Raw genomic sequence first — 18,198 nt, 5'->3', positions numbered from 1 at the left:
CTACATCACCTTCAGTACATTGTCCCACTACATCGCCTTCAGTACATTGTCCATTGTCCCAGTTTATCACCTTCAGTACATTGTCCATTGTCTCACTACATCACCTTCAGTACATTGTCCATTGTCTCACTACATCACCTTCAGTACATTGTCCATTGTCCCAGTACATCACCTTCAGTACATTGCCCATTGTCCCAGTACATCACCTTCAGTACATTGTCCATTGTCCCAGTACATCACCTTCAGTACATTGTACATTGTCCCAGTACATCACCTTCAGTACATTGTCCCACTACATCACCTTCAGTACATTGTCCATTGTCCCAGCACATCACCTCAGTACATTGTCCATTGTCCCAGTACATCACCTTCAGTACATTGTCCATTGTCCCACTACATCACCTTCAGTGCATTGTCCATTGTCCCACTCCATCACCTCCAGTACTTTGCCCATCACTCCCAATGCATCTTCCGCATACACTACATTCAATAGACCAACTACTGCCGTCGCTACATCGCACCCACTACAGGCCGCCTCTCCCCACCCCCACTACATCACAGCTACGTTAGTTAAGGATAAGGTGTATTTAATTAAAATATAGGGCTATGGCAAGTGTATAAAATAACATAATTTGCCAACCATAGAGTATGTCGGACCCCCCACCCCCAAATCTAGGAACCCCTAAAATCATTTTATTCAATGCAGTTTATTGCACATGTAAAAATGTTGAAAATGTGATACACGATTGAATCTAGAGACCACTTTACGAGGGAAGACAGTTTGGGGGTTTCTCCCCAGCTGCCAATGATATGGAAAATATTTAATGGACCATAGAAGTGGCCAAGGCTTTGGTTTTGCTGGGAGTAAGCAGTAGGGAGCGGAACGATATGGCTTATCAATTTCTTTTTATGGTTATGGCTGTTTTATGGATGAGTATCGCTTCTGCCTGGCTCGAACCTTCACCCCCCACCTTTCATCAATGGCTGTCGCGCTTACTCTCAATATATACAATGGAAAGAGCTATCTATGAAAGGAAGGGGAAAAAATCGAAATTGTTAAGGCGGGGTATATGGGCCCCCATAGCAAGATGGAAAGAGATTGTAATAATCTAGGTTTATAAACTGAGTTGGAGGGTGGATCTATTTACGGTGGTTTTAGCTCAAATGGTCTCTTTATGAACCCAGACTAATGTTTTTTGTTAGATATATTGTTTCCTTCCTCTTAAAATGTTTCTTATTGATGCTTTACAATCATTTCATGTAACATTTTGTATCCTTCTTCCTAAAACCTCATATTGGTCTATTGTGAATTAGGTTGTGATTTCGGGCTGATCTCTGGGGAATTTTTAAAAAAAACTGAATACAAATAAATTAACAAAAAATAAGTAGCCAAGGCTTGTTAGGATTAAATGTAAACAATTCACAAAGGGATTGAGATGACATTTTTAGAAAATGAGTACATTGTGCCCTTGACATCGGTGAACGCGTGACAGGATTTAAAACATTGAGAGGAGTATGACCGTCATTCATGTGCATCACATGCCACTTCCCACCATACCACGACTGAGGTACTCTAGGGTTGACGTCTCAGGACCCAGTGAGGTGAAGTGACGTCATCCTCAGCATGCTGAGGGTAGCTCATGGGAGCACCACAGGGTGCGCCCTCTTGCACTAATGGGCTCGCACAGACACGAGGCACAGTGTGCAAGTCTAAGATGGAGGCCGATTCAAAGGCTCGCCCCAATAACAGCTTTGAGTTTCTCCTTCACTTTTTGCTGGCTCTTGGCATCACACCGCTGTATCGCAACCAGTCTATCTTAAGGGGGATAGGACTTTGGGTTCACCTATTCTGCGAGCTTGCCATGAGGCTCCTCCTGGCACCCACTAATGCTTCAGTGAGTACCAGAACTTCGCGAAGGTCAGAGTTCACTAAATGGAACTGAGGATGCTGCATAATGTTGAAGCGAGCAGGAAGAGAGTACCAGCCGGCAGATGGAGGCGGGACAGTGGTACCTCAGTCTTAAGACACATGTGACATGTTAGGGTTTAGGAGGTTCCATTAAACTGAGGGAGTACACATCGGGACACATAAGGGTAACTGACAGAGTGTTGCACCTTATCCACATCTGAGGGGAGGGGGCAAGCACCCCGGGCTCGGAGAATGTTTGCATTAGAGTTTCGGTAGGTATCCTCGGTAACAAAGAGTTAGAGAAGTAAAGGCGAGAAGTTCTAGTGCAAGATTTTTCACAGGCCCAGGCATAATGATATGTTGCTGTTTGCGCACTATTCCTTCACTACCAAAAATACAATTTTTAAGCCCGTAGCTGCAATTTGGGACCCTCTTGTGTCATTACTAAAGGTTCAATCAGAGCTTCCTGCAATCTGCTCATATTTTATAACGGCATCCTCTATATAAACTGATCACAATTGACAAATCGTGGGACAAGAACTGAACATAATCTTTGATCGCCAGCGCGGGTTTAGACCACGCTCACTTCCAGAAGCGATCCATGATATGGCACGGGTGATGCTTTCGATGCCTGTTGATACATACCAGATTGAAAGCTCCAACTCCGAGTTTTATTCCCCCTTCAAAATGGCAGTGGTTTGCTCCTTTTATGTAATTAGAGCACTGTTCAAGGCTGTGAAGTTCCCTCAGGGAAAAAAATGTTTGGAAAATAATTAGATGCATGTATGGCAAACCGATCACTTAAAAAAAAGTGGAAACAAAATGCCTGACCACTGAAGCCTCCTCTTACTTTAGTTGCGATACGCCCTCACAAAGACATGAATTATCAATCATATAATCTTACCTTACTAGTAATGATGTCTAATTTATGGATTTGTAAAAGTTTGGTATTAGTGCATGAATTTGTATTAAACCATAGTTGACCAAGCATGAGCCTGGCCTTGCAATGAAACCAAAACCTAGAAACATTCCAAGGACTACTTTGACCATGTGATGGCTTCACTCACTGTTTCAGAAGCACCATTTTAAGCATGGTCTGGATATAAAGGACTAACATTTATCCCAGGCTCTGCTCCTTCTTCAGGCAGTTCTAAGGATGAGCACTACATGATCTCTTACAACATAGAAAATGCTTTTTCTTATGGTAGGTTTGTCACTGGTTTTCCTAAAAGTAACATGATGAGATAAGAAATTGGATTTTGATGAGGTAACAAATGGGATTTAAGACACAAGTCATTTTGTGTGCCTAAAATTGCTGTGCAAGCTTTTTTAACTCAGGTTTTTGTTCACTAAAAGACCCCGGAAAACGTTGTAATTCTTACCAACCAATCAGATGCATCAGACAGGGTCTGTTGTCAAATTTCCTTCCTGATCATTTAGCTGACGGCGATCTGGCGGTCAATCTTTTGGGCTTCTCCCTATGGAGTTTATGTCCTCCTCATTTGGGACTAGAATATGACCACTTGAAATTCAAAAGATCCTTAAAGAGTCACCTTTTCTCCTTGGCATTTAGATAATCATGCCCTCCCCACGACAGGTCTCTCGCATTCAGATCTACTTCCTAGCTGGTCAGATGCTAAAGACCATCTTTGCCTCTTTACTCAGACTCCCGGGACTCCTGATTATCCGTGAATTTGTAATCTTGTTAAGAAAATATTCGACTCCATACCCTGTCCACAGCTTTTGGATGTTAGACCCACCCCCACCACTAGCTTTGTAAAATGTAATATAATGCAACATTTTTTTTTAACATATTTGATTGGTTTTCGTAGTACAACAAAATCCATTATAAAAGGCATACACATTATTGGTACAAATAACACTGAAATGGTTGCTAATGTCGGTACATTATATACACAGTGACATGCGTATGTGATTTACAGTATGTCATCAACAACAGTAATGAGTATGTCTGTACATTCAGTGTGATTCAGCATCAATAAAGGATAAACCCGCCCCCCACCCACAACTAATACACAACAATAGAATCCCACCCTCTTCCCCTCCTCCCTCAGACTCATTCAATCTTTTACCTAGGTTTTTTAGTTAGCATGCCTATCCTATGTTAAACATTAACTCTTTTGAAAGATTCGTTAGTCCTACACCACCTGTCACTGTTGGGCGTAAACAGGTTTGCCCCATGCTTGTACAGTTAGATGTGCCATTCGGTGTGTTAATTTACTGTGAGGCGGTGACCTCCGTAGACCCCCTTCCCCTCCTACCATTACACCTGGCTCTGCATCAACCCGTCTTTCACAGGCAGGGAGAGAAAGAGTTAATCCCTGCTACTGCCTCTTGCTCACAGGGAGGAGTCCCGTCAGACGGATGCGGGAACCAATAGGACAACAGGAAGGCGGGACTAGCGGAGTACGAAAGCACCCCGGAAGAACAGCCTGGTGTGCCTGCACCAGACGGAGGAGAAGAGTGTACCAGCGAGGAGAGGAGACAGACGGAGAACAGGAGTATCGAGGACTGCGGAAGACAGCCAGAAGAGACGAGCGAGGAGACCAACCCCGGCGCTTCTCACGAACCGGAGGAAGAAGCAGAGCTCTGGTCCGAAGAGTGGTGGACACCCCGGTAGACGCTGACGAGCCGCCGCAACTCTGGAGAGTTGCGGCTCCTGCGGTACGTGACACGGGAAGGGGGGGAGGAGGAACGGGGTGTGTTACAGGAGGGAGGGTAACCGGGGCACTGTATAAAGTACTTCACGCACAAACGTTTCCTATTTACACACCACTGCTACCGTTCCCGTATCTCTGAACCCCAGCACTATTCTGTATCTTCCCTTCTCTTTAGCACGGGTCACCCTTTCTAGGGAACCCCACCAAGCCCAAACAATCTTCATCACCCTGCACTATTTCTATAGTCTTTTGTTAGTTGTCTCTCTAAGTTTCTTACTACTACCGCTTTCTTCCGGCCCGGCGATCCTGACACGATCCGGCCGTTACAAGCCGGTCTCCCGAACGAACCCAACGGGTGCCTCTTATTGCGGTGAAGGGTTCACACTCCGGAGTGAAACGAGACCAGTTAACTTACCGCCCTTTTGTCTTTGTCTTTCCTGAGGCTGCTGGGGTGTGTATCCACGACAAGTTGGACCGCCAATAAGAATCAACCCTACGAACAACTCCACCGAGGAAAGGAAGTCACCGAGGATATCTGGCTAACCAACAGACCGATCACTGATACCTGTGTTTTCTGTCTTGCTTCAATAAATCCTATCACCATTGATCCCCGAATTCGGCCTCCTAGGTTTTTCTTTCGCCCATCCCTCTCACATTTACCCATTCTCATGTATTGAAAGTTCTGTGGCAATAAACCCCTCCAGCATCACATTCCATTCCAGCGAGATTGGATTCTTTCTCAATCCTCTATTTTCTTCCCATATATCAAAAATCACAAGTGTGGCTGACCAAAGCGTCCCGCACGTTGATCCCTATTCAAATTAGTTCAAAGTTCTGTGCAAAATACCTCCGGAACCCGCCGCAATGTAGTTCCACTGTAGTTCAGAGCCAAGCAAATTGTCACAAAAGAGGGAGCACCAGAGATGAAGTCAAGGTCATCTGAGTAAGTCCATATAGTTCCTTTTATTCTTCAAAATATATTTAAAATATGGGACATCAGCCATATTTTCTTTCCGTTTAATTTCCATACATTCAGCTCTACCCCATCTAGCGACCTCATCATACCACCCCTGTACTGTCGGTGCCATTGCAGATTTCCATCTCATCGTGATTGACCATTTGGCCAGAATCAATGCCATATTGGCAAACCTGTTCTATGTTCCCCTTTTCTTGTGTTTAGGGCTTAGCCCTAATATGCAATATTCAAGAGTATCACCTCCCATCAATGGGGCCACCTCACGCAGTATTTCGTGCACCTTTGTCCAGAAGTGTGGTAATCGCGGGCAAGTCCACAACATGTGCAGCAAGTCCGCGTGTGTTGCATGGCATTGAGGACGTGTGTGCCGTGTCTGGGAACATTTTATTCAGTCTATGACGAGTCAGGTAAGCTCTATCTACTACCATGGATTGTATAGGCTTAAACTTGGGGTTGCGAGATATCTTCTTTGGGTGCTCAAGTATTACCCCCCATTCCTTGTCCGTTAGTTCACATCCTATGCCTCCATTCCATTTGACTCTGAGCGCCTGTAGTGAGGTTGCAGCGTGTGTTTGTGTACCCTTGTACAACCATCTGGTCAAGTGTCTCCCATTACTCATTAGATATTGCATGTGCACCAGCTCATGTGTCGGCGGTTTCTTTCCGTCTGGAGCCCCGTTATTCCTAATATACCTGCTAATGCTTGCATGGAGAAAGTATAAGGTGTTGGGGACTCCTTGTTCCCTCACAAATGTATCATGATTCATTAGCATATTATCAGCAAACAACATCCCAACCTTGTTTACTCCTTCCTCTGACCATTTGGATATACATTTTGAGGTGGTTATCCTAGACGGTGTGGGGAGCCCCACTAGTGGTATATTAGGGGCATATGGGAGCAACCCCTTAGTGTAGCGGATCGCTTTCCTCCAGTATGTTAAAGCCACCTTTAATAGTGGAGGTGCTGTTATCGGCAGTCTACTTTTCGGCAATAATAGTGTATGGAGCGCGCCTCTTTCCCATGTTCGCTTTGACATACCAATCTCTTGCAGATGGCGGCCCGCAATCCAGTACGAAAGCCATTGTGATTGGCTGGCATGTAATATAATGCAACATACCCTTCCATTTTACTTGGACTCACACCTAAAAGCGCTCTGAAACCATTACCGAGTGGGTAAAGGCGCTTTACAAAACTCCAAATACATAAACAAACTTGTATGTGCCCGTTGTGTAGATTGTTTCACACAGGAGCATACGTGCTAACAGGCTTATTATCCTTGAGTAGCAAACAGTAGGACAGACTGTTGATAACATGACAAGTACTGATGCCAAGCGGAGGCATCAGCTAAAACAACTGAAAAAATACAATTTTTATCAAGAGCAATATTGCACACCAGGCTGTGAGGTAAAGAAGTGCATTGTGCTAACTGAGGCCAGACCCCCATGTCGTTGAGGAAACAACCCCATGTGTGCCTCAGCACGGCCCACCCACATTACAGAAGATGGCGCACAAGCATCTGCGCCCTGTCAGTAATACTGAAGTGCCCCGTGGCAAAAACAGCCGGCGCACATGCCTGTCACCCTGCATTGAATAGACACGGGTAGACAATAAATCAACACAACCCAATACCTCCAATAACTGGGGATCAAAGCACCCACTCCTCCCGTATTTCTAAAGCTAGAGCAGGCACATGTTTGTTCAGGGGCGGAGTCAATGGCAACCAAACACTGTTCTGCTTCCACCAATCACTGCACTGATTGACCTTTGATGCAGGGAATGCCAGCCAACCTCACCCCACAAGGGTTGCCATAACTGGCCTCCTGAAGGGTAGGACCTTAAAGGCATGAGCATCAGCTGACGGACTATGGGCACAGAGGCGCCGAGGTACACCTTTAATAGTGCCCAGGATCAATACACGAAACACAAACAGATCAGAAGCTCTAATGCCGTGTGGGGAATGAACTGTGAGATTCATCTACACACAGACTAAATTAAGGAAGTATACACATGATCCAAAACCGAACACAAGATGCATTTTATAAATAAAACCCCATAAGTGATGTCACTTACTTGTATGTTAGATAACTGTTCCGGACTTTAATCCCACCTTTGATAAAGCTAACCATGTTTTCATCCTGTAAGGAAAAGAAGTATCATTTACTTAGGTTTCAGTTTAAAATGTCACTTGATGATACATTATTAAGTAAATTCTCTCATAGCTGTGAGCAGTAGTATTTCTAATAACACTTATCTAATATTTCTGTGCAAGGCGCACTGGAAGCAGAACACTGTGTTCTAGGTATCAATATAAAACGACCATTGACAGCACAAGCCTCTCAGTGTTTCTGATTCAGCAGCCATCAAAGAGAATTGTTTGTTGCCTTCTGTCTTCTGCATTCATGAACCAGCGTAAAGTTTGCTTTGTGTCTGGGTACTTTATACATTGCAGTGTGTGTGGCTTACTGATCTTTTTAGGCAAACTGGTGGTAACTCAACCAAGTAATCTTGGTAGGATGGTTTATCATTGGTCAATTTTGTTTCTTCAGGTGTCATTATGTAGTGTTGTACACTTTTGGATTTCATAAAATGTGCATTCATAAGAATGAGGATGTTTGGGGGGGAATAATGCTTAAAATAGGTTTTGCTGGATACAAATCCAGTTCTCCAAACATGTGCTCCCCAACAAGCCAGATACTTACATGTTATAAGTAGTATGCTATGTTAAAAATAATTTAACACACAACATGTATGTAACAGTGTCAGCTTTGTCTCTTTGTGGCCTCAGGATGATGGGCACAAAAGAGGAGGATAACGTGGGATTCATAGGCGCATAGATTTAACTCCATGAAGCGCGACTGTGATCAGTCCACTAGGAAGAGAGCAGGAGGGAGTCCAGAGAGGGCCTTCCTGCACAGATTGGGTTCAGTGCGATGGTTTAATCCTGCAGAAGCACTGGACCACCATCCAGGGGGAGGACCAAATGAGGCATACACTATCAACAACTTACAGAAGGAAAGATGGACTTTGACATTAATAGGCCTAGTGGACAAGACAGAGGATTATGAACCTTTGTTTTTGAAAGATACTTAGCCACTTAGAAACAATAAGGAGTGGATGATACAAGATTTGTTTGTTAAAAATGTGTGGAAGGCTGGTAACAGTTGAACAAGTAAATCAACGATTGATGTAATCAGTTTGTGCACATAGTATATTGTTGTGTGGTTGTATATGTTATGTACAAAGTTCTCTCATGCAATACGTTTTCGCATTAAGAGTTGAGACATCAGAGGTGAAGGAACACCTACGGGTAAAGAGTCATGTACAATGTTTTCATAAATGATAAAATATTAAATATATCATTATTATAGGCATAACATTTCCACATATCCCCAGTGGTTCTGTAAGGAAAGTAGCCGCCCTGTTCTTCAAACATTATCTATGTTTATCCTGCATCTATTTCCAGTGGTTTCCATATATGCATGTGTGTTGTTAGAATAGTAACTGTCACACATGGACTTTATATTAAAAAACAATTGTGAGGTATGCTAATGTCATAATAAAGGGAACGAGGGTCCCACAACTCTATCATTAAAGAGCAGGGGCGGCTCCTCCGCTAAGGCAGAGGAGCGGCGCCCCACTGCCTTGCAGCAGTAAAAAAAGGAAAAAATAAAATCATAATAAAGTAATTTTATTATCCTTTTATTTTGTCCTCCTGCTGTGGCAGCTTTACGTGAGTGGGCAGGGCTGCAGAGCAGGAGAGGAGTGGTCGAACCCTCCTAGGTGCGCAATGACTGTTTGGTCAGCCCTCTCGGGACGCCCAAAACGATCATGCGCACTTTCCCAGTACTCCATGCAGGCTGCATTACAGCCTGCATGGAGCACATGCTCAGGCTCCTAGTCCCTGACTGAGCGCCGAAACACAGCGCTCAGACCAATCACAATGCTGCATTGCAGCATTTTTCTTGGTCAGGGGAGCCTGGCTGTTTCCTGGAGTCCAAGAGGGAGGGGAGCGGAGACGCAGGACCCCTGGCAAGATAAATGTATTTTTTAACAACAATTAACAAAGTGCCCCATGCCACCTCCCGCTGCCCCACAAGCCGTGCTGGCCGCCACTGTTAAAAAGACGTAGGATTGGAATTTGCCTATTAGGCAATATATCTATATACAAAACAGAATTATAAATGTCACATCAGAAAAAAATTATGACAACATTGTTTAAAAGAGGGTGCCCATTTGTTGGTCCTGGCCCTTTATGCAGGGTCTCGCCCAGATTTTCACCTTCTTTTGCTGAACGTGTTTTGATTGGGGTTAAGACTTGGTGTAGTTTTCCCCTGCTAACCAGTGCTAAATTGCTTGTGCTCTCTACTTCAAACATGGTAAAATTGGCATACATCTAATTGGCACATTTAATTTACTTGTAAGACTCTAGTAAATGGTACTAATATCCCCAGAGCCTGTTAATTAAATTGTGCTAGTGGGCATGCGGAACTCATCAGGGCACCCACTGAAGTAGCCTTTTAAAACATGCTTTAGGCCTGCCACTGCAGCCTGTAGTGCAATTTTAATCTGCTGTTTCGTCCTGGCAAAATAAAACTTTTGCTCTCTGAAAAGGAAGACTGGATCTGTCCCTTCATCCCAGTCTACCTGAGTGGCGCCAAGGTTCAGTTGGTTGACCTCCTGTCTGAGCTACAGGGACCCAACAGGCTCCAGAGGCCACCCTGCGACTGTCCTGCTGACCTCTGCTGGAGTTAGTTCCTAATCCCCAAAAGGTGCGTCCCCAGGACCAGGACTCCTGGTTGGCATCAGTTAAGCTCCTCCAGTGAAGACGAGTGAAATCCTGAAGTTTTGGGCTCTTCGCGAATGGACTCATTCGCTCAGAGAGACTGCCTCCTGCAACAACCGCCAACGTGAAGCTCCGGTTATCCCCTCTCTTTTTATTTTTAAAACAAATTTTATGGATTTCAGTGCCATCAATATAATAATGCGTCATCTTACTTTCTGTAAGTTTGTTCATGTGATTTGCATTCTCATTACATCAAACTGGCCTGTAATAATGGCTTCAGGAGTTGTGGCTATAGGTTTAACTCCCCCCGCGAGTCAGCATTGTGCTAATGTATAGGTGGATCATAGAAAAGTGTGTGTGAATCAGCTATGCTAGGTGTGGTTGAGGGGCAGCTGGGAAATAGGGCAATGTCAGAGCCTCTAGATCGTGATTGTGAAGGGGGTGTGTGGGCGTCACTGCCAATGTGAGTACCTTTATGTTGATGGCATTCATTCCGGGTCTTCAGGCGCTCCCACTACGGTCTCAGAATCAGGGTGTGTTATATCGTGTAATAGGGCTTCCCAGGATCTCGCCACCCCTATGTTTCTCAATCCTCTAGTAGCCTCTCTTAAGAGTATCTGTTAGAAATAGGATTTCTGGTTGGCTAGGTCAAATGCCTAAGGCAGGCAGAAACCACTACTCTTGTCAGGGCAAGGGAGATACACACCGAAGATAAGCCCAGCTCACCCCCTTGGTAGCTTGGAAGAGCAGTCAGGCTTATCCCAGAGGCAATGTGTAAAGCGTTTGCGCATAACACACACACAGCAGCGAGTACACCACAAAGAAACTCCACACAAGGTTATATAAAATATTTGCCTTTGTATTACTCATAAACACATTAGAGCATAGTCACAAATATACACTGTGCCACCTGGCACTAGGTAATACTTTACAGGGGAGTATATACATGACAGGGCCAATTGGGCCACTGTCAGAACCATCAGAATGCAAGCAGTGAATATAAAACTACCAGTAACTACTGGCATTAGCACTTAGGCATAAGGATTAGGCATAAACACATTATGCGTCAATCATATTAGCAATGCACCACAGTAACCCTAACACGGTGCATACATCCTCTTAGGGCCTTGCGCCCCACCAGAACACAAGGTGGTCTCAGGCCCACTGGCCTTCCTCGGGGGCCCGTCTTGGGCTTCCCCGCAATGCCCTACGTCCATCCAAAGTCAGGGCTCTAGGCTGCCACTGCAGCAGGGCACAGGCCCAACAGGCCGGTACCAGAATTCGGGGTACGAGGGGTGTAACTCGCCTTTGTCTCTCCTGAGACACAAAATGCTACCCCAACGCTGCAGCCGCCGCAAACTGCAGTACAGCTGGGTGCAAAAATAAGCACTAACAGTGACTCCTCAGCACCTTACCGGGGCTTCTCGTGTGGTCCAAAAAGGAATGCCCCGGCAACGTTGCAGCTGCCCGCTCTCTGGCGGTGCAGCTGTAGAAATGAGCACCGGCACCAACAGTGCCTAGGGAGCCCCTCCTTCCCGGGGCTCCTCTTTCAGGTACACTGATGCCTTCAATAGGCACTCGCAGTGTGCCCGCCTAGCCCCACTGACCGGGACTTCTCTCCTTCCACCGGGCCAAACGAGGGGATGTCACTGCAGGGAGCCTGCCTCTTCAGCATCGGGGCAACCTGTGAGGCTCCGTCTCCTCTGGCCGGCACGCGGGGCTCTCCTCGGTACATGGGAGCCCTGCCCACATTCAGGCACAAGACGCCTGACATCCTGTCTTGCGCTGCTCCTTCCCACTTCCTTGGACAAGGCTCTGCCCACGTCCAGGCAGTCCGCCAGACTCCCATGACGCCGCAGCTTCACGAAGCAGTCTCCGTTGCTACTGCTGCCCTCTCTCCTCCGGTTTAGGGAAACGACACCAGAAGCGCTCACCCTGCGCCAGGAAGCATGTGCTCACTCCTAGGGCTCACAGGGCAAGGCACAAAAAGCGCTCACAACGCTCATTCAGAGGGCCGGACCCCTCTCTTCAGGAAGTCTCCATCTTCCTCCTCCTTGAGCTTGGTCCTGCCCACAACCAGGCTCTAATGAATGCCTGACTTCTGGCAGATTCCCGGCCACAGCGCTCGCTAGAAACAAAGTTGGCGCCCCGTGTCTCGGGCTCTGGAAGCGCCCACCACGTGTGTGGGCACAGAGCTGAGGGGCACAGTCAGGGCAAAGTGCTCCTCACACTTCAGAGGAGTGCATCAGGCACAGCGCTCACCACGCACTGCTGCGGGTTAAGCCCACGCCAGGGGCTCAACCCCTAGAACTCCTGCAGCGCACCAAGTCACAAAAGCAGAGGAGCAGAGCTGGGTACAGGCACGCAAGCACATAGGGACCCCCACGAAGCAGCAGCTGGGTCCCACGGTGGTTCCTCCTCGCCCAGCAGTCCTTCCAGTTACACAGCTCTAAGCAGGTACCTTCTCATGGGGTCAGAGCCCCAATATTTATACCACACGTGTCTTTGTTGTTAGTTCTCTGCGCCCGGTCCAAACCAGTTCTGGGGGGCACTCCAACATTTCTATACAGTGCTAACACACCTTCATTGTTAGATTAGGCTCTGGCTCCAGACACACCACAGGGGAGCGGAACCAGCATTGTAAGCAGCAGGCACAGACCTATTCAGGGTCAGGGACGACTCCTCCCACTACTCCAAATGCAGAACTGCCTATTCAGCCTAGTGCTGACTTACCCAGCCCCTCTGGAGCCACGGCACCTCCCCAGTCCCTGTCACTCCAGAGCCAGAAATGCAATACACATCGGGCAGGCACAAAAACACATAGCACAGAGAAATGCCAACTTCTAAAAGTAGTACAAAAGGGGGTGGTGATGGACGGAGCATCAGAACCAATCAAACACTCACACCCAGTCAACAGATCTGGGTTTGATCCATCACCATTTTTTAGCCCACTCTGCCACCCCAGTTCAGACATGGCCATATGCAAATCAGTCTGACCCTGTGCCTCATGGGAACAGTCCAGCCCGAACTGCCAAGCCATGCCTTCCCTGGACCAGAAACAAGCTTCCTAGGACCGGTTTCTGGCATTTCAGCCGTCTTCAGCCAGGCTTGCTTGAATCCAGTGGCAAAGTGAGCAAGGGACTCACGTCTGAGCATACCCTGCCAACTTATGGCGAACAAAGCAGTACAAAAGGGGGTGGTGATGGACGGAGCATCAGAACCAATCAAACACTCACACCCAGTCAACAGATCTGGGTTTGATCCATCACCGTTCTTCAGCCCACTCTGCCACCCCAGTTCAGACATGGCCATATTCAAATCAGTCTGACCCTGTGCCTCATGGGAACAGTCCAGCCTGAACTGCCAAGCCATGCCTTCCCTGGACCGGAAACAAGCTTCCTAGGACCGGTTTCTGGCATTTCAGCCGTCTTCAGCCAGGCTTGCTTGAATCCAGTGGCAAAGTGAGCAAGGGACTCACGTCTGAGCATACCCTGCCTGGGTGTGAGTGTTTGATTGATTCTGATGCTCCGTCCATCACCACCCCCTTTTGTACAACTTCTAAAAGTGGCATTTCTAAATCAGTGATAATAAATCGGCGTACACCATTACGCAGCATTTATTTCTATTCCAAACATACCAAACTTGACCACGCTGCTCCTCTCATATTAGAAATTATCACTGAAACATTTATCAGGGAATCCCCAATGCATTCCTATGAGAGGGCAGCCTCACAGCAGTGAGAAACCAAAATGGCTGTTTGTCACTACCAGTCACGCAAATTAAGATACATATCCTACCTTTTACCTACAATGCACCCTGCCCATGGGGCTAGCTAGGGCCTACCTAAGGGGTTACTGATATGTAGAAAAAGGGGGGTCAGAGACGTGGCACCCACTTTATGTGTCTCGTCATAGCGGCAGTAAACTGTGCGCACAGGCCCCGCAATGGCAGAGGCCTGAGACAGGTTTGAAAGGCTACTTTGGCAGGTGGCGCAAGCGACACTGAAAGCCCACCAGTAGCATTTAATTTACTGGCCCTGGGGATCTGAGATACCACTTTACAAGGGACTGACAGGTAAATTAAATACTCCAAACAGGTGTAGACCAATATTACCATGTTTACCACAGACAGCACATGCACTTTACACTAGACAGCAGTTCTAAAGTGCCCAGAGTCCTAAAACCACCAACACCAGGTCAGAAAAAAGACTAGGAGGAAGGCAAAAAGTTCAGGGATGACCCTGAAAAAAGGACCAAGCCCAACAGTATCCGTCCCTTGCATTCCGCCCATTTCAAGAATTCCTTTTTCCAAGTAGCTAACCTAGGGCCCCCAGTTGATTTCCAGTTCCTGGTTATTTCTCGCTTAGCCAGTACGAATGCCGGGTCTTGGAATTTGCTGGTGACTTTGAACTTTGAGGTGTGAGGGAACCATCCTAGTAGGCAGTGGGCTGGAGAGTAAGGGAGCTCCTTGTTGATGGCCTCACTTACTAAATGTAATACCCCCTCTGAGTATTTGTATAACTTTGGACAGTCCCAAAACAGGTGAACCTCACTCTTTGCGTGTGATTTGAACTTCAAAATACAGCAACAACTGCCATGGTGACTACCAACGTGAAGCTCCAGCAATGACCTTCAGCAATGCCCGGCCGGCTGTTTGCACTACAACTACAGCAGCCTGCTCCGCCAGCGCTGGTCTTCGTGCTACAGTGACGACAATTTGCGACACTCTTCCTGTTGCTTGTGCCGTCATCCACTGTGAAAAGAACTCTTTGCCCCCAAATTTTAGAAGGTAACTTTTTCAGCGGGACTAACCTGACCCCTGTATCGGGCCCGCACTTCATCGCAGTCGTCCTGAAATTGTGACTTCCCCCCTGTCTATCATGACCAGATGACTGCAAGTGGCGCTATGTGGTTTTAGGCACTATTTTTACCTATAACTTTAAAACGTAATATCTCATATTCTTCTAATTAGGTTTTGTCATTATAGCATCATGTTATTCATTAAAATTACTCAATTTTTGGAAAATGGTTTAGGATTTTGGAAAATGGTTTAGGATTTTTCTTGTCTTGTGTTTTCACTTTATTACTGTTTGTGCGCTGCATAATTACTTTACACATTGCCTCTACGTTAAGCCTGATTGCTTTTGGGCCCAGCTGCCAGAGGGTTAAGCACAGGCTAATTTAGTGACCTTTGTGGTTCACTCAGACAAGGATTGTGTTTGTTGCCTAGTTGAACTTCCACCCCCCTCAACCAATAAACCAATTTCTTACAAAATGTATTGCATACATAATGCTATTACATTGGTATTACACCAAAAACGTAAAGCAGAGAGGTGTATATGAACATCTGTGATATTTCAAGTCACATTTTTTATTAAGAGGCACCATCTTGTGGGCATACAGAATATGTATCACGTATGCCCATATATCACCGGTCACCAATTACAGCTATCCTTTAAAGTTTTGTTTATATTGTTCTTTCCTTGAGATATAAAAAAGAAAAAAAGGTAGGTGGAATTTTCCCCACATAAAAGTACACAAGAAACATTGTAAAGTAATGCATATGAGACCTTGGTCCACAAACTTTTAATCTGCATGTCTTTACTCCACAGATTTTATTCCTCATCCCTTGCGGGGGTGGGATGGTGTGATAAACCTGCACAACCCTCCCTTAAAAAAATAGCCCATATCTCGGTTTGCCTCTATCCACCCCTAAAATCACTGTTTACCTCCCTTTACCTCTACCTACCCCTTAACCCTAAAATCACCAGCCCGCTTCACCTCTACCCACCCATTCACCCTGAATTCACCCTTACCACTATATCTCTATCCATCTATTTAACTCAAAATTACCCCTGACCCCCCATAATGTATCCACCCATAACCCTAAAATAATCCTTACCTCCTTTACATCTACCCACCCCTTAATCCTAAAAACACTCATCTGCAGAGTAAGGTCTGTGGAATAAAGGCATGCAAGGTAAAGACTCGGGAGGAAAGGCAATGAGGATTAAAAACCGTGGACTAAAGGTTATTTTATTTGTTAGAACGGCAAAAAATTATGGGGTTTCATTCGGCCCATAAAATACATTAACATCCTAACTAGTTTAGCGTGGATTTGTAGCTTATTTGTACAGGAAGGAAAACAGCCTTAGCTTTAATTTAATGTCACAAACAAAAGTGGCTCGTGCCCTCAGCAAAAGAAATGAAAAACATCTGCATGACCGTCCTATGTTTATTTATATTTCTCGTTAGTGCCAGAGCCAGAGGGCCTTTTTGCAAGCACAATTCCACACAAAAAAGCAGGATCTCCTGAGCGTTCCACTTGTATGAATTATGAATTCAAATTAAGTTTTCGTGTGAGATGTGTTACTTTTTCTAATCACACACAAGAGCTAGACCGATATAGGTTTTAGAGGTGTCAACTCAGCTCTTTCTACCACATTTCTAGTCTGTGAACAAAATATTTTTTGCCATTTATGCAATTTACCAAACAACTAACAAGACACAGATAAAAATAATAAAAAACAACCATATTCCCTCTTCACGAAGAGAGCCCTACTCCATAAACCAACACAGAGCTAAATTGAACCATACACACAGAAAACTGAAAGAAAAGTAATAGATGATGCAGTTTCAAATACGTTTTTGCTTGATAAAGTCATAAAAAGAATAGGTCATATCTTATCGGACATACAGGGATGTATCCAAAAAAGGTGATGTTAAAAAGAGTGAGATGTGTTACAATGTGTGCCACCCTTTGCGTCGACCACACAATATATTAGGACAGAAAATGCCTTGTAGCCTGTCAGGTAACACAAAGCATGTCTTGGCACAAAGACTCATACAAGACCAGGTCATATGCAGGAACATTTCCTTAGCCTTCCTGCACCTACAGCACTTTGTAGGATGATGCAGGTATATCCTGCATTGCTTCAAACCTGTCAGGTATGTTCTGTGTGAATAAATTTAACTGAACTAATCATGCAGGTTCTGTCCCAGTTCCTCCTGTTACTGATGATGCTAAAACCTCCACCCTGTCAATCTTTTGACTGGGTCCCTTGCTCACTGCGCCACTGGATTCAAGCTAGCCTGGCTGATGAAGGGTGACATACCCTGAAACCGGTCCCAGGATGCTTGTTTCCGGTCCAGGGAGGACCTGGCCTGGCAGTTCGGTCTGGACTGTTCCCATGGGGCACAGGGTCAAGACTGATTTGCATATAGCTGGGTCCAAACTGGGGTGGCGTAGTGGGCTAAAGAACGATGGATTTAACTTAGATCTTTTGACTGGTGGAAAATGTTTGCATTGTCAGCATTCCGTCCATCATTTGTTTGCTGTAACACATTTCGCCCTAAGTGGGATGGGTATGCCCAGACGTGGGTCCCTTGCTCACTGCGCCACTGGATTCAAGCTAGCCTGGCTGAAGAAGGGTGACATTCCCTGAACCGGTCCAGGGAGGACCTGGCCTGGCAGTTCGGTCTGGACTGTTCCCATGGGGCACAGGGTCAAGACTGATTTGCATATAGCTGGGTCCAAACTGGGGTGGCGTAGTGGGCTAAAGAACGATGGATTTAACTTAGATCTTTTGACTGGTGGAAAATGTTTGCATTGTCAGCATTCCATCCATCATTTGTTTGCTGTAACACTTTTCGCCCTAAGTGGGATGGGTATGCGCAGACGTGGGTCCCTTGCTCACTGCACCACTGTATTCAAGCTAGCCTGGCTGATGAAGGGTGACATACCCTGAAACCGGTCCCAGGATGCTTGTTTCTGGTCCAGGGAGGACCTGGCCTGGCAGTTCAGTCTGGACTGTTCCCATGGGGCACAGGGTCAAGACTATTTGCATAT

The 18,198-nt window shown here is 45.9% G+C and overlaps 1 protein-coding gene across 2 annotated transcripts in view; it reads right to left on the bottom strand.

Annotated features, from left to right (window-relative positions):
• TTC39A (tetratricopeptide repeat domain 39A) overlaps positions 1–18,198 on the bottom strand; it is a 721,538-nt gene that overhangs the window by 121,641 nt on the left and 581,699 nt on the right. For both annotated transcript variants that reach the window (XM_085602648.1, XM_085602649.1), the window contains exons 6-7: positions 7,638–7,702; positions 2,555–2,654 (exon numbers count right to left, since the gene is read on the bottom strand). In XM_085602648.1, coding sequence (XP_085458774.1) covers positions 2,555–2,654; positions 7,638–7,702 — 165 coding nt within the window. The remainder of the gene's footprint in view (positions 1–2,554; positions 2,655–7,637; positions 7,703–18,198) is intronic.

The sequence above is a fragment of the Triturus cristatus genome, chromosome 4_2, assembly GCF_964204655.1.
Source record: "Triturus cristatus chromosome 4_2, aTriCri1.1, whole genome shotgun sequence".
Taxonomy (NCBI): Eukaryota; Metazoa; Chordata; class Amphibia; order Caudata; family Salamandridae; genus Triturus; species Triturus cristatus.
This window is presented reverse-complemented; position numbering and strand designations above follow the sequence as displayed.